Source organism: Denticeps clupeoides, chromosome 4, assembly GCF_900700375.1.
Source record: "Denticeps clupeoides chromosome 4, fDenClu1.1, whole genome shotgun sequence".
In the NCBI taxonomy this organism is placed as follows: domain Eukaryota; kingdom Metazoa; phylum Chordata; class Actinopteri; order Clupeiformes; family Denticipitidae; genus Denticeps; species Denticeps clupeoides.
In genome coordinates, this window is record NC_041710.1 from 12,640,280 (window position 1) to 12,657,243 (window position 16,964).

At 43.8% G+C, this 16,964-nt stretch overlaps 2 protein-coding genes across 12 annotated transcripts in view; both read right to left on the minus strand.

The window, feature by feature from the left end:
- ptprsb (protein tyrosine phosphatase receptor type Sb) overlaps window positions 1-3,200 on the minus strand; it is a 71,863-nt gene extending 68,663 nt beyond the window's left edge. For 6 of the 11 annotated variants that reach the window (XM_028977337.1, XM_028977333.1, XM_028977331.1 and 3 more), the window contains exon 1: window positions 2,911-3,200. The gene's annotated coding sequence lies outside the window, so the exon portion shown is untranslated. The remainder of the gene's footprint in view (window positions 1-2,910) is intronic. The other 5 variants (XM_028977336.1, XM_028977338.1, XM_028977334.1 and 2 more) reach the window with 3 other exon arrangements.
- Window positions 3,201-8,903: 5,703 nt separating this feature from the next.
- On the minus strand, window positions 8,904-12,104 carry fem1a (fem-1 homolog a). The gene has a single exon (XM_028977259.1). It carries the CDS (start codon window positions 11,973-11,975, stop codon window positions 10,122-10,124), a length of 1,854 nt encoding a protein of 617 aa, XP_028833092.1. The 5' UTR covers window positions 11,976-12,104; the 3' UTR covers window positions 8,904-10,121.
- Between the last annotated feature and the right edge of the window lie 4,860 nt (window positions 12,105-16,964).

Consider the following 16,964-nt stretch of genomic DNA (forward strand, 5'->3'; position numbering starts at 1 on the left):
AAGAGGCAGTGATTGGGTAGATTAAAGGCATTCTTTAAAAAAAAAAGATGTTAAAAAAAAAAAACACCCAACCATCCAAAAAAAGGGGGTTGGAATAATTCAGTGCTGCAGGAAAATCCTCCCCAAATCTAAAAATTTTTATTACTATTATTTTTTTACAGAATTAAATAAATGCTGATGACTCCAGTGAGTCTTTTCACTCCCTCACCCATGTCAGGCAGCCATCTTGTCACTATCTCTCCCTCCATTTACACATATCAGTCAAGAAGACAGCCGCCTTCACCTCACACCACTTCCTCCTGCAATATAATGGCAGGTTGCACTTCAGGGTTTCGAGAAGCATTCTTATTTTTCTCTGCAGGGGCAAGTCTATAACGCAGTGCAGGAAGACACTGAAAGGTAAAAAGATATTTTTTATATAAATAAAAGCCAAATCAGTGAAGCATCTTAAACGTGTCTGACGCACGCCTGTGAATAGCACGCTGTCATCCTCCACTTGCACAAGCTGAATCGGCCTTGACCTTTCCATTCCAATGCAAGCGCCAATGACTCAAGGCTGCATTTTGCTACATAGCACTGGCTCCCTACCAGAAAAAAAAGGATTATGTGCATTTAAAGTGTATGTTGTTGGGAGGTCGGATGCAGATGAAACTGAAAAGTTGCTGCCAGACTGTCGTCGTCTCTCAATTCTACCCAGCCTGTTGGTGTTATTCACTGCCTGACTGGCATATCGGAGTGATTCATTTGCTGGAGGACGGGCACCAGGACGGGCACCACTCATTCTGTCATTCTCTCCCACCACCTCTCAAAAAAAAACATAAAGCTGTAGCAGCAGCCAAAGAGGGTGACAAAAGCAGTCTGGCCCCATTTTGGAGACACTTAATCGACCCTCTCATGCAAGCGTCTGCCTCTTCTAAAGCCTGTTTTTCGGTGAAGCCCCCAAAAGGCACAGGAGCAAACATCACATCCTGTTTAACACTTCGCCTGAAGTGAGTTACAGCCTTTCTGGCACCATTATAACCCTCTGAAAAGTTTTCCACCGAAACACTAAGCAAAGCTTCTTCAAGAGTAAAAATGGACAGCAAAGCAGTGACTGTAACATAAACAGTCTAAGCTGCACATAAAAGCACTAAAATATGAATGGGGTTCTTTTTTTCTTCATTCAATGGACTCATTGATCTGGATGTGCAAGCGGGCACCAACACACGAGGGCCTTGCAGTAATACATCATCTCATGATGGGACAGTGTAAAGATCAATTGAATGAATCCTTTTCCCCACAGATCTAATTAACTGGAATGAGGAGGATCACATGTAATATTGGCACAGGCTCTTTCATGCCGCCATTAACAAAAACCAAAAAAAAAATGTTAAAATGTATACTTGGTGGCTAATATTAAACTTACTATTGAATGATAATTTACCAAATCCAAAGTGGTAGGTATCTGTAGAACTGCCTCCATCAGATGGTGCTGACCCTGTTGTGTCTTCATATGCTCAAGAGTTCATGGGTCTATACTGGCCCTAACCCACAGCTATAGAACTTTGCTATAGGCTGGTTTAAGATTAACTGAGTTGGGAATAAATCTGCACCATCTGTAAGCCTTTGGCCATAAACCAAGGATTTGTGTCGTGGGCCTCAGCTACATCAAAATTGGAGACTCTTATGGGCACTCTGCAGGATTAACAAATATTAGGGCAAATGTTATGTTAATATAATTTGAAAACTATTGTGCAGGTCCAGCCTGGGATTCTGTATTCCAGCATGTAAGTCAAAGTTAAATGCATGCGGTCTCATCACATGTGACTGTTGACCTGTGTCCTCTAGGCCCAGTCACAGTTGAAATACACATTTGATCCGAGTCTGATTGCGCCCGGACATAAGTGTAGGATTAAACTATGACCGCATACACATTATTCACTCGTGTTGGTTTGTCCCAAGCTTAAAGAGAATCGCTTCTGTCTGGGGGATAGAACTGAACCATGCCAGAGCAAAAAAAAAAAAAAACTGGACCATTTCATAAAACAGTATTAAAAGTGGCATTACAAAACTGTGTCAGCCGTGTTAAATTGCTGCCTCCGGCTGGACTCAGTGTGAAGTTGCCTACAAAAATTTCAGCACAAAAGGCCCCTGGTCTGTGATACTTGTGGTGGACATGATTGTGTGTTCTGTGTTCTTTGATTGCCGATTACTGACAATTTTCCTCCCCAAAGAGAGCATAGAGGTCACTGTAGTGATGAATTTCTTCTAACAGTTACAAAATCTTTTTTTTTTATGAATCCCACAAATCCATTGATCATCTATGATCGTCCTCTTCAGCGTTTTTGCATTTTGCGGCGAAAGAAGGACTCCCACATCTAAAGTGTCCCACAATCTCCATTACCAGCCCGTTACCTGCCTGCCACGCGGTTACGATAAATAACAACAACTCATATAATAAGAATGAAAATGAGCGCCGCCGAAACTGGAGACCGGGAGAAACCCAAGAAACGCGGAGAAACGCGATCCGACTCGGCGCTCCTCCTGCGGCGCTTTCGTGAACGTAAAGAGGAACAAAGAGCCATATGTCCTGCCTGAAGACCCCCCGCTCCTCTGCGCGTCGCCGAGCGTCGCCTGCCCGCCGGACGAACAATGCGCGCCACCCGGCGCAGGTTACTCTACTACAGTAAAAAACCAAAAAACCAAAAAAAAAGCTCCACACCAGAGCTGCTTCCGAAAACGCAGAAGGACGAAGTGCTGTTGTTGGTGGTGGTGGCGGTCGCGGTGGTGTTATTTATTCGTGCATTTGCGTATTTTACTGTATGCACGAAACACGGCGCCAACTGCAGAAGTTAACGGGTCGCGGTGGAACGGAATATTTCACGGCGATATGAATAAAAAGCACGCAGTTCTAGAAGGAAGCATATTTACCTTATAAAACACGTCCCGTTTTTACTGACGCTCAGGTTCATGTGGACGTCCACGTCGGGCGTTCATTTTGGGAGGGGAACGGGGGCTGGATGCTACCGATTATAATCCCGTGTGTGGTCGCGTGTACTTCCAATTTTTTTTTATTTTTTTCCCTGATGCTCTCTTGGAGGGTCTCGAGGAGGGTCGGCGGCGGGGTGCTGTCTTACTGGAGCCGCTATCTTCCCGTCCCCATTTCGAGGAGCCTCCGTTTCGGCTGCGCGGTGTGGGAGAATGGTGGTTGATGTCATCGATACTCTCCTCCCTGGTACCCTCCTCCCTCCCCCCCCTCCTCCTCTCCTCTCCTCTCTCACTGCCTCCTTTCCATGACGTGATGGAGGCCACGCTCTCCACGAGATTCAGCATCTCCCGCACCTCCACCTGTCCCACAAACACGCACACAACCTGAGAGTCGGTGATTCTGGAGGTTCCCCACGGAGATAAGGGCGCAGTTGCTGGTTTCCAATGTCAGTATTCTCATATTTCAAACGACTGAAATGCTGTCACTTCATTAATGAACATAAATGAGAAGCGCACGGTGAATAAAGGAATATATGGAAGCAAATCTAACACAGAGCCAGCATGGAAAGGTCTTTTATATCATTGTATTAGAGGGAACATGTTGCTTCTAATCCTAATGATTTATGTATCGATCCGTAACCAACTTCACATTAAAATGAACCTGATGTGGAAATTTGTGCTTAAGTAAACATGGCTAAAACAATAGTCGTGGTACTCCAAAATACAAATACTCTTCTCAAGAAACGACACAGTTACTAATTACGTTTTAGCAAATACAGTGCAAAATGCGGTACCAGTGTTGGATAATTTTATAGGTACAGTTACATCAGACTTGACGTGACCTTCCTAATTACTGTTTTTTCCCGGGTGACGGCCTATACAAAAAAAATTACATTTCAGAATTAAACGTAACGAGCGATGATACGCTTGATAGAAATGTAGCGAGGTAAAAAGCACTATAATTTTCTTTCTAATTTCCCCCCAAAATAAACAGATATTCAAAAACACTACTTAAGTACAGTATTCAAGTAAATCTACTTCGTTATTATCCACCTCTGCAATTAACAGATGCGCTTAGAAAGTGGTGGTAGTAGCCTAGTGGGTAACACACTCGCCGATGAACCAGAAGACCCAGGTTCAAATCCCGCTTACTACCATTGTGTCCCTGAGCAAGACACTTAACCCTAAGTTGCTCCAGGGGGACTGTCCCTGTAACTACTGACTGTAAGTCGCTCTGGATAAGGGCGTCTGATAAATGCTGTAAATGTAAAAAAAAACAAATTTGTAGATTGTTAATGAATCAAATTCAAAAACGTGACTTCATGCTGTATTTATATGCTTACATGAGGTGTGAAATCCAGAAATCTGTTTTCAGAATTTCATTTTGATGTTAGTAAATAAAAAAAGGTTAGACTTTTTACTTTTTTTGTCGCGTCATATTTTGTCGCCCATTCATTGCGCATGCGCCGCAGCTGACGCCACATTGCCCGTAGTAGCTTTCGCTGCTGCAGGCACAGGCGACTTTTCACGCTTACGGTCAGCACTGTAAGATGACTGAAACAAATTAATAAATGCACAAACATACACTAGCGTTTTTCTTCGGTTTTATAGTTCTTTCAACAAGTTTCAAACAACTTCTCAGACCACAGCAATGGGTCTGTGTGAATTTGTTTTTCAATGTCGCATTAAATAAAAATCTGCGAATATGACCTCCAGACAGGCAAAATGTGTCCTGTATATCAGTATCTGCCAAGATATAATAGCCGTTCAATAACTATGTACTTCTGCCTTTTAATAATTAATTAATTAATCTGTCGTTTAAAGTTTACATGTGTGGGCATACTCTCAGTGAACAGGCACGGTGCATCAGAGCATTATTAGAATACACACATGATTTGGGATAATCCAAATCCAGCATTTAAAGCGCATATAGCCATGCAGCAGTTTGCGCATGCGCGCACGGATCGGGCAGCGACAGGTACTACCAAAAATGTAGGGCCCTATGATTTCGCGGAATCCAACAAATAAAACAGACTCCGCTATAAAAGAAAATAGATTATAATAAGATAAGATAAGATGATGCTTTATGGCGCCCACATTTAGGACATTTACACTCTTTCTGTAACCACTGGTCGTAAGTTGATCTGGATAAGGGCGTCTGATAAATGCGGTAAATGTAATATTACTGCCTTAAAAATATAAAACATACTTATTTACAGTAATGTGAGTAATTGTAGTTAGTTACTTCCACTCCTGATATAAAATAAACTTTACAGGGGCTGGGGGCTGTCACTACACTAGTGAAGGTCAGCAATATTTATAGAAAACATTCAAAAGTAGCCAATGGTCCGGCTGGGCTTATGTACAATTAATTTAATGCATAAGATAAAAATCTCATGATTAGTCCTTTAGAACATGTTAAGAAACATGGCTCACCTGTCGCTCCCTCTCTTTATTCTAATCCAGGAGTTTATCTGAACAGTATTAATCAGGAGCAGCGACCTTGTTTTTTGTATATTAATATATATTGCATCCGGAAAGTTATCACTTTTTCCACATTTTGTTATTTACGGCATTTATCAGACGCCCTTATCCAGAGCAATTTACAATCAGTAGTTACAGGGACAGTCCCCCTGGAGCAATTTAGGGTTCAGTGTCTTGCTCAGGGACACAATCGTAGTAAGTGGGATTTGAACCTGGGACTTCATAGGTTCATAGGCGAGTGTGTGTTGATATGTTATACCCTCATTCCAAAATGGAGTAAATTAGTTTTTATACAGAATTGTACACACATTACCTCATAAGGACTACAAGAAAAAAGTTACATAAGGTTTTGGCAAATTAATTGAATTCACAGCCTTTGCCATGAAGCTCAATTGAGCTAAGATGCATCCTGTTTGCACCCTGGTCATCCTTGAGATGTTTCTGCAGCTTACTTGGAGTTGACCTGTGGAAAAAAAACAGTTGATTGGACCTGATTTGGAAAGGCACACACCTTCTATATAAGGTCCCACAGTTGACAGTTCATGTCAGAGCACAAACCAAACATGACATGAAAAGTCGTTAGACTTCTGAGACCGGCCGGCCACCTAAACTGAAAGATCGTGGGGAGAAGGGCTATAATCACCAAGAACCCAATGTCACTCTGTCAGAGCTCCAGAGGTCCTCTGTGGACAGAGGAGAACCTTCTAAAAGGACAACCATCTCTGCAGCAATCCACCTATTAGGCCTGTATGGTAGAGTGGCCAGATGGAAGCCACTCCTTAGAAAATGCACATGGCTCTCATACCATGAGAAACATGATCTGATGAATAATGTTTTCTTTTACTTCATGTCCCTTACCCAGGGAAGACATGGCACTTTGGGAAGAAGGCAAGCCAGGTGCAGGAATATTCTGCTGGTAAATCTTCATGTGAATGAGACCTGAACCATCGAAATATTGTGGCTGACCAAGTACATTAATTGAAATGCTATTGGGCAGTAGCCTCTATCAGCAGCATAACAAAAGTTTTGAAGAACACATGTCTGAGGTGTTGGCTTGGCCTCCACATTCTACAGATCTGAATCTAATCAAGCATCTTTGGCATCTGCAGGAGAAAAAATGTGATTCATTCAGGCACCAAGCTGTCGGTTTCCACAGCATACCTCCAAAGAGCTAGTGAGGTATAGGCTTTGATAGGCCCGGACTGTTCTGGCATTAAAATTGAGAACTACTCAATAAGTGGGTTGGCGTAATGGCTGTGCTGTATATAGAGAGAGCAGGAATCGTAATGTATTGTGCTGCAACGGTCAACATTTGTTGGTGTTGTGCCCTGAAGGACCAATTAAAAGCCCCAGTGGGGTTCAGAAGTGATGCACAGTAACACATGGGCCACAGAGGGAGTGTGGCAGCTTCCCTGTGTGCAGGGAGAAGTGTAGGCAGATGAATTTGTTGGCAGCATAAAGATTAGGGAAATTTTGCTCTAGATTGCAGGACTTTCTTGCTTGCGGATGTCTTTTCTCAGAGAAACCAGCTGCTGCAGGTTTCTTACTACCACTGTAACGTTTAAAGGAATTATAATCATCCTGGCAATTCTGAGTTTTTGGAAATTTCATTATATTTCTTGAAACAAATTACAATAATAAAGAGATTCTAGAATCAGGCTGCAGGAATTATAACCCTGATTTATGTGGAAATAAAGTGAAATAAAGGGAACTGGTCTTTCTGGTGGCATATTAACCGTGCCACAGGTCAAGCCAAGCAGAATTGCGGTCTGTGTCATTCTGGTTTTGGACGTTTTTTAAAGAAACAGACCTTTATCACAGCAGATGATAAAACTCCAAGGCATGGTCTGTTCAGGTCCGGAGACATGGTACCTTTGCATCTACTGCTCCCTAATGGTAGATTTAAATTGCGAAGACAGCAAGCTTTGTTCTTGCTTGGCCATCAGTTGTATCCCTTCTTCTCTGAACGCATCGTTTCTTTTTTTTTTTATTTATTTATTTATTTGTTCGTTTTCTTTAAAGAGAAACCTAAACTTTAAATAAAAAAAAAACTACTGTATGTGGTAAATCAAACTGAACGTTTTGCTCTTTAAAACTAATACAAATGAAACCTAGCTATATTATTTATTGATACCATTAAGAATTGATATTAAAGAAAATAGACATATATTTATTAAAGTCAGATAATACTGACAAGACCATTGTAATGAGCAGTCAGACAGGCAGATTTCAGGAAAGTTAGTTTCAGTCCGACTATAATCTGGCAGGAATGAGGAAATCCTAGTTCATCGATGCATATTGTGCGTGACGTCACTTTAAACAGTGACTGTACTTGCTCATCAGAACAAAGAAACTGCAGGAAACCTTTCCACCAGACGAGGGCGACCTTCAGCCCTATTTTCTGTTCATTTCAATCAGAGAAAAGAAAATCTGGACACAGGAACTGGGACACATGAATGCACCTCTATTATAAGCGTTTACCATCAGGGATCCTCTATCCGAGGCTAAAGCAATACCAAATTTCTGCCTTAATGTCCTGCTGAGTATGTCATGCTCAATAAATCCTGTCATCACTCACAGTTGTGTGACAGTTTACTCATGTGATGTAATTACATAATGATTGACACATTAAAAAAAGAAACACATCTCACACAAGCACATGGAGCTTGGTGATACAAGTCTTATATTCCTCCCACCCAGTCCCCCTTCACACGCTGACCTCATAGAAAGGTATATTCTTCAGGAACCTAAAATAGCAATGATGAGCTCCCTGCAACACCCTGCCTGTCAACTGACATCCACTGAACTCTATTTATACGTTAAGGGCCTGTGATGTAGAAGGCTCGGGTTACTGATATGTTTTTTCGCATCATGTCATAGCTGTGAGCTTGGCCTGTCACATTTCAGCTTGTGCATCTATAGGGTAAGAGGAATAAAAGAAACAGCAGAAGGGGTTAATGAGCAAGAGACACTCAACATTCCCCACTTCAGAGCCATATCTTCTCTCTGGAACTTAACCTAAATATGATTCATTGTCTGGGGAGGTGTTCAGACGGCTCTGCTTCTGAAAATGAAAGAATGTCACATGCTGCCTTCCACCTTCTGCCACCCATGTGCTATTAAATCACCACACTGTGATAGTCTCCTTTACTTTAGGGAAACCCAGGATCATTTTAATAATCCAGTGCACCCTGTCTATATTTGGTTCTGCTCTGGAATTACCATTCAGTGGTTAAAAATAAAAATCAAAAATATAAATACTAATTACCAAGCAGAAATATAGACAATGTAAACAAAGGCAGTTTTGTGTGGAGCATCATAAATGTCACATTCATACCTATAACTGGAGGTGATTAAAACAAACACACACACACACACACACACACACATCAGAATTTTTAAACTATAGCAGAAATATATATCAAGGTACCAAGAAGAGTCAGACAAAAACCTCTTTTTGGGATTCTGAATTTTATTCAGGCATCTCAAAACATAATTTTATCTAAAGTAACCATTTTAAATTAATCAAATCAGTTTTGAGCTGTCCCAGTTGGTTCAGAAGTAAAACATTAGGGTTTCTGTCAAAGTGCTTTCAACCAGGTTGGCTTTAAATTAACCGCCAAAATAAAACCAAATAAAATGCTTGAATGAGACATTAAAAATGAAACAGAAAAATAAGACTAAAAATGAAAAATGTAAATCATTGCCTATCCTGTAAACAGGTTTCCCAATTCTGCTGTCCACAATACTGTAGATAACACCACATTTCAATGCATAGTAATGCATAGATTTCAATATAACCTCTACAGTAAAAGATGACTGAAGGATAAAGTGCCACGTCCATGTAAAGGACATTTCACAGAGTGCAAAACCTCCTATATAGTTTCATTTCTCGGCACTTATGGCTGAATCAAGACTATTGTGGTGCAAGAGAACACTCTAGAACCAGAAGAGTCGGTTGTTGAAGGAAGCTGATCAGTGACACAACTTAAACAAGCATACATGAATACATAAAGCTATGATTTGGCGCAGATATTGTTGTTGACACTTCAGCGCTCCTTTGAACAAGGGAGCTAGACAGAATGCAAATACAAAATTCAATGATGGCAATTCACAATTAGCCCACCTTGCATTAAACAAGAGGCAGAATATGCAAATGACTCAAGCCGCCATTTTGCCTTGTGTGCATGTGACCATGCCCATGCAACAAACTTGCAGGGTGCGCAGCGGGCACCACCTCAAAGATTAAATACTATAAATATGTAAAAACAGGCAATGCAAAATTGTTCTTTTTTACTATAGCTTACAAAGAAGGGAGGGAAAAAAGTGAGACATACAAAGGCCTACATCATACCAAACATTTAAACCACCTGCAAAGCTGGAAAAAGCACAAAAGATACATCAAAAGAGTCCTTGTCTTTTAACAAGCCCTAAGAAAGATGGGCTAAAGATACAGACACTGTGAGAATAAAGAACTGCACACCCAGCAACTGGAGGGTTTCATTATATAGCAGTTAGTGCCATGGATTATTGCTTTGATTTGGTCTAAGCCTGAGCAAGGTCTCGAGAGGGCTCAGACAGGGGGTTAAGGGAAGAAAAGGGCATGGAGTGAGCAGAAGGGTTACGGTAGTGAGGTATCAGTGGAGTCTGGTGGGTGGGGGTGTTGGAGGTCAGTGCAGCTCGATGAAAGCCTCCATCTCCTCAGAGATCAGGCCCTTGTATGGTAGTCTATGCCTCTCTATGGCACGTGCGGCCAGGCACTGCAGCGTGACGTAGGTCAACGGGTGGAGCGAGTGGCGGCCGCTGCTCTGCTCGTCCAGCAGCTCGTAGGCACTCTTGCGTTGTGCGTTGGTGGCATCGAAGTGGGCGCCCGCCCGCACGAGCAAGGCCATGATCTCAGAGCAGCCATTGGCTGCTGCAACGTGGAGCGGCGTGTTGTTGTCGCAGTCCCGCGAGTCTACATCAGCGCCACATTCCAGGAGCAGCCCTGCTACAGCTAAGGAGGGGAAGCGCCCCACCGGGTAACGTCCAACCGACGTGGTGTCTTTGTCCACTGCCATGTGGAGAGGCGTGAAGCCATTGCGGGCCCGCGGGTTGAGTTTCAGCAGCCGGTAAACGGTCTGGCGCTTGAGATGCTCCTCCTCAGGGCTGCAGTCCAGCTTCTCCAGCAGGAAGAGCAGGTGTAGAATAATGGACAGGGCCTTGGTAAACTGAGACGCCTCGGGGGGGCTGTCGTGCTGGGCCACAGCCCTCTCCACCTCACGCACGCTCTTCACAAGCACGCCCATCAGGTCCTGGAAGGTGACGCGGGTGGCCAGGGCGCCCTTGGTGCGGTCCTGGAGCACAAAGGAGAAGAGTTCGGCAAAGGACAGGAAGCTGCTGGCTGTCATAGGGCTCAGGGGATCCAGATTACTCTGCTGCATGTCCAGCGCATATTTCCAGAGGCTAATGCAGCGCTCAAAGTTGCCCGAATCAGCATACACCGCACCCCTGTAACGGATGTAGTAGGAGGTGTCTGGATGCGACGGGCCCAGGATTCGCTCACGCACCAGAAGTGCCTGCATCCGCATCTCGTCTGGGTCTGTAATGAGCGCCTCCAGCTCCTCCACGGTGTTCACTTCGCGCGCACAGTCATAGGCTGGGACAGGAGGTCCCGGGGGAGGTTTGGATAATGGTCCAGTCTTGTCTGCTGGCTGTCGCAACTCCATGGCGCGTCGCCAGTATCGCATGGCACCCAGGAGGTCACGTTTCTTGTCCACAAAGGTGGCACCCAGCAGCTCCAGGGCATCGATCCGCTCTTCTCTTGAGGCCCGAGGTTGGTGTACCAGGTACTCCACAATGTTGGTATGGCCCGTGACACTGGCTGCTAGGAGAGGAGTCATGCCATAGCCATCCCTCTCCATCCGGGCATTACACTTCAGCAACATCTTCATTATGTCAAGGCTCCCCGACTCTGCACAGTCATGCAACGCCGTGTTGCCCTTCACGCTCTTGCGGTTGACGTCTGCCCCCCGCTCCAAGAGGAACTTGGCTATTTCTCTGTGGCCTTTGTAGCACGAGATCATCAGGCAAGTGTGGCCGTGGCGATTGGCCACCTCCATGTCAGCATGGTGCTCAACCAGGTAGCGAACAATCTCTAAGTGGCCATCAAAGCAGGCAGCCCGCAAGGGAGTGGAGTTGGTTAAAGTTGTATTGTTGACAGAAGCGCCGTGCTTCAGAAGTGTGCGAACCACTGGCAGGTGACCTGCCGCGGAAGCTGCCCACAGAGGGGGGGCTCCTTCAATCGTCTCGCCGTCAAAGTTCACAGAGCCGCCCAGCTCCACGTTCGCTTTGCAGTGTTCAAGGAGGTACTCCACCACGTCCAGGTGTCCGTTCCGGGAGGCGATCAGGAGCGGCGTGCCTCCCTGGGTCTTTTCCTCGGCGAGCGCTTCCAACTCCTCCGGACTTTTGTTGCTCAGTAACTTCTGAATAAGTTTCAGTTTGCCATCTCGCGCCGCGTTGAACACCGCTGTCGTGATATCCATTTTCACCTACTGGTCCCCCATTAAACCCCAAAACGAGCAGAACAACGCGAAAGCGGTTAGCTTCTCAATGAAACAAAAGAAACACTAACAGCACCTATGGCCCTGTGCTGCATTTTTCTGCCATTTTAAGGCTAGTATCAAAATGGCGTCTGCGTTGTTTGACAGTTCTATGTTTACCAGCTACGCGTAGCCTCCTGGTGTATGTAGTATTTCAGAAGCGGATATCAAATATGAGAGCTGTGATAATGGCAATACTGCGAACTACATTTCCTAGAACTGCTTGCGTCAAAAAGAGCACCACTCACGATCGCCACTGTTTCATGTGGCCGGGACTTGTAGTTTTTTGTAAACATGGGCGCGTTGAAATGAACGTGTGACGTTCTCTTTTACAGTCACTAGGGAACTACATTCCCACAATGCCTTGCTGTCATAGAACGCTTTACTGTCAAAGGTAAAATATCACCTTAATAAGAAACTTATTATCGCTCTCGTGATCTCTTTTCGTGTGCTTATATTTAATTGTCCATATTGGCAGTTTTTCCTTTAACTGAATAATAATTGTCTACTTAATTTTCTTTATTTGAATATATATATATATATATATACACACACACACACACACACACACACACACAATATTAAAAAGAAAGTATTGTGTGTGTGTGTATGTATGTAGTACATACACACCATATATATATATATATATATATATATTCTTTTTAATATTGTGTGCGCAATAAAAACATAATATTAAGGAAAACATTATTTATTTAAAACATTTTATTTATAGCTAAAGGTGTATTTTCCTTTGTTTTACTAAATGATTGTCATAGTATTCAGCTAAAGGGCCCTCTCTCCCTAGAGACAGGACAGCTATTCATTTTCATAAAATGTTCTGCTTTTGTTGGAAATGGGACAATATTGTTTACTTGGTTTACTTATCAAGATACCTCTTTATTCCTCATCCACTGTAAAATATATACATGAAAACATGACAATACAATTTTAATATTGTAATGTAGAATACACATAAACATTTTGTTTGGCATCACAGTCATAGTATTATTACTATGTTAAATACATACATGTAGCTTCTTCAGTCAGTTGCAATGAGTACATTCCAGTAATCTAAAATATATCAAACGTTCTGTTTAATTAACCAAAAAAATAACATTTTAAACTTTAGTGAGAACTGTAATAAAACAATAAATCCTAAGGGTTTTGTAGGCTTGTACCCGACGCTGAGAGGCAGACTGGGTTTTGTTGTTGGTTTCTTTGCTCAATGTCACAACAAAATCACTAGTCTTCCACACAGCATTCGGGGCGTGTCACCACCAGGTGAATCAGATGTCCTTTTCCAGGATCTTCAGTTCCTTTAAAGAGAAAAGAAAACAAAAAAAAAGAAAACAGTATCAATTTTTCTTTTTACATCTGAGAGAACATCTGTGGATTTCATACTTTTCATCATACTTTTATTTTTGTCTGCACAAACATCACCTTCACCCATCCCTCCACTCCCAACCCTATCCACTGAAACCTACTGACATAGTCTCTCCCTTTGTTGCACCCTCCATTCCACCCCAAAGATGGAGAGGGGGAGGGAGCACCGATAATAAATTGTTGCGTGGAGAGCCGCCCACAGGTAAAGGGAATACAAACCTACAACCCCCCCACCCCTCACCCACCCACCCCCCAGTAATGATTAACCTTTTGTCGTGTTTAATCTGCCATTCGCAATATGGCACATAAACAACACAGCTGGCCAAAATGGACTCTATCTGCATCCAGGGCTCCCGTGCACACATAGCCGTAATCATTGTCCTTTATCTTCACTGTGTTCCATGGGCAGAGCTGGTAGCTATGCAACAGAGCTGAGACAGCAGGAGGAGTGGGGGGGGAGGTGGAGAGTGTCAGTTTAACGAGAAAAGGGAAGATGGGGGAAGGGGCCTTGGGCATATGTGGATACAGCCTTCAGCAGAATGGCAAGATAACCTGCCTATAAGTGAATTGTGAATAAAAAAAAATATTTTTTTATTGTCTGAATTTGTTTTTGGTTTGGGGGTTTGCACCCCTCCTGGATATATTTCCTTCATCCCCACCGGTGGAAGGTGAAAGGGCACAACGAGCAGAAAGCACATGAATTTATCTTGGTTTCATAGGCAAATGTTAGAAGACAGCTTGCCATATAAAAGATAACTGTCCACCATAAATCTCACCTGCTAATTTCATTAAATACAAATCAAATACTGAAAAGACACGAGTTAGGAGATTAATAGTACACCACGTGACAGTTTGTCTCAAGCAACTTTTTATTTTTATTATTATTAATATTATTTGCTTGCGCAGGGCTCCAGGCAGGAGGCTGGAGGCTGAGGGAGCTGTTCTCAGCGTCGGTGCTGAAAGACGCCCAGCTGCAGGACTTTTCCGCCGCTGACATTCGCCATTCCGGTCTTCCGGTCGAGGTAACTTGCCACCTGTTGCACCAAAGTTTCTGCTCTAAAAACAGACCGCGATGCAACGCGACGGACTCGCCTTTTTACAGCGATCATGGAGGAGGACCTGGACCCGCTGCCACCAGTTGGCAATACAACAACCAAACAAGACATCGGCGAAATGAGGTTGTTGGTTTTTTGAGGTGGAACTCGAGGCGGTATTTTTTATTTTTTTTTTCATGATCTAAGATGAAAACAACACGAGACATAATGCGTAAAAAGGAGGAAAACGGGCGCGCGCGCGCAAGCTCCATTGTACGAGCGGCCAATTAGCGCGCGTCACCGCGCCGCTCCGACACGCGCGCCGCGACGCGCCGCGCCGCGCCGCCGCCTTCCGAAAAGACGTCGACGTCCGACATTTTCACTCCCCCGCGGGTGCGGCGACTTACCGACGGAGAGCTCGCCAGCATCAACAGGTGCCCGCTCCTCAGCCCCCTCGACTGGACGCGAACGTCAATCTCGGCGGACGCGCGCCCGCCCACTCCCCGTCCGCCGATGTTACTGGGTGCCACGGAGCAAAGATGAAATTCTGTCTGTTTATATACTGTCCAAACACGACGGAGGGACGGATTCTTTTAGGTGACGACGTCAGGAATCAGCCAATTGAATTTCAGTGGGATTTTCATGCTGAGTAGATAATCACCGGGGGCCGTCAAGAAAGGCGCTGGAGTGGCGAGCCCTCGCCCAGTGTGGCCATCAAAGCACAAGACTAATCAAAACGTGATGATGGAGAAGACATTCAAAATGCCTCCGTCCATAACTGCAGATGTGTTAATAAGCCACACACACGCTTCACATAAGCCACATACACACTTTACACTAATATTTGCCCACGCGTTAGTCAGACTGCCTCACATTTACAGGTGTGGGCTACCGAGGGTCTTCAATGGCTACCGCATTCAGAACATCGGATCTGTTTACATCCCTTTTAAAGGGGGGCATTTGCATCTGAATTCGGCTTTCCCTCCCTTTGCCCGTCCCAAACTCACTTCACAGGCACACAAGTGCAGATGATGCTCTCCGCACAGACACAAGTGCCCCTGTCGTTACTAAAGATGTTTCAGAGCCGTGGACATCGGGACCGCGTCCTCACCGTATTAGACGACATAAATATAGAGCTTTGTCTTCGAAGGACACCGTATTCATTTGACATGAGAGGGTTCTTGGGGGCGAGGGAGATAAGCAATGCAAGATAAGGTCCCTCACCAAGGATGTTGCAAAGAAGAGGGTTAACTGACAGTCGATATTTGGCTATTCATCCCATTGTAGCTAAAAAAAAAAAAACTAAATGTCCTTTGTTCTGTTCGTACATACAATTCATTTGATGCATCATGAATTTTGCTTGTGAAGCAAATCTGAAGCTATATAGACCCGGTCCTTCCTCTACATAACACATATGCATCTTTCTCCAAAGAGGAGACTGTGGACAAAATTGTGCATATTACGCTCGACAGCCTTTATGCACTGCTTGAAGCGGGATCTTGTAGCTCCAAGACAGAGGGCACCGCTGAGCTGTTGTATGCATCCACATAACACAATAGGCCGCTGATCCCAAATTCGTGAAGTCTCATTTGCAATGAAGGGCAGCTTGGTGAGGTCTTGAATGGGGAAGTGACCAAGCTCATTGTCGGTGAGCCCAAACCACAGCTTTAATCCTAAATTATTTTCATCCTGCGAATCCTCTCCTGTGCAGAACCTCACCTCAGCAACCAGCAGAATGGAAAGGGAGTCAGGGAACACCAAGTGTGACAGAGGCACAAAAATATATGTGAAGGGGGGAAAGGGGCCATCCGTGGCCTTTTGTATTTTTATTTCATATTTCCTCTATTATTCTCTTCAAGAGTGATAGCTGTAATTACATCAGGTGGTTGCACAACCCCCAAAATTAGTACATTTTACCTAGATAATGTGGTTTAATAGTCATGACCCATTTGGGCAAGAGTTGGTCCATTCTCCTGTATTTTTGTGCAATTTTGAGAAATAATGTCAAATTGATTTAATTAGCATGACATGGGCAGACAATGGCGTGACATGAAATGTTTCTTGTGCCAGAGATTTTGTCATTTTAAAATGGTTGACGGCGTAAGTCAGAGAACATCTTTTCCCTGTTAATTATCTTAAATTGTAGCACCTTTTGGTGTGGAATATATGCGGTGCTGATTGGCCAGGATTTTTCTTTTGGTTTCAAAATTCTTGACTGTCGTTTAACCCTCTTCTTTGGACTGTATGCAAGGCAGTAACGTATTTCAGTGATAATTCATCCAAGGAGATCAAAATAAATTTCCGCACAGCTGGGCTCTGCAACAGGTTGCAATGCTGGCAACATTTATAAAGACTTTGGTTGTAATCGGCTGAAGTCCATATTTTACAGTACTCACTGTCCCTGCACATCACACACCTTCATTCAAATTTACGTAAGGACTTAGGATGTAGTTTTGTTTTAATATCTTCCTAAGTGAACAAGAACGTGCTTTTCAAAGTTCCATTTATAACTACA

Coding starts and splice junctions, on each gene's coding strand:
- fem1a (XM_028977259.1), bottom strand. CDS start 11,975: ATGGATATCACGACAGCGGTGTTCAACGCGGCGCGAGATGGCAAACTG.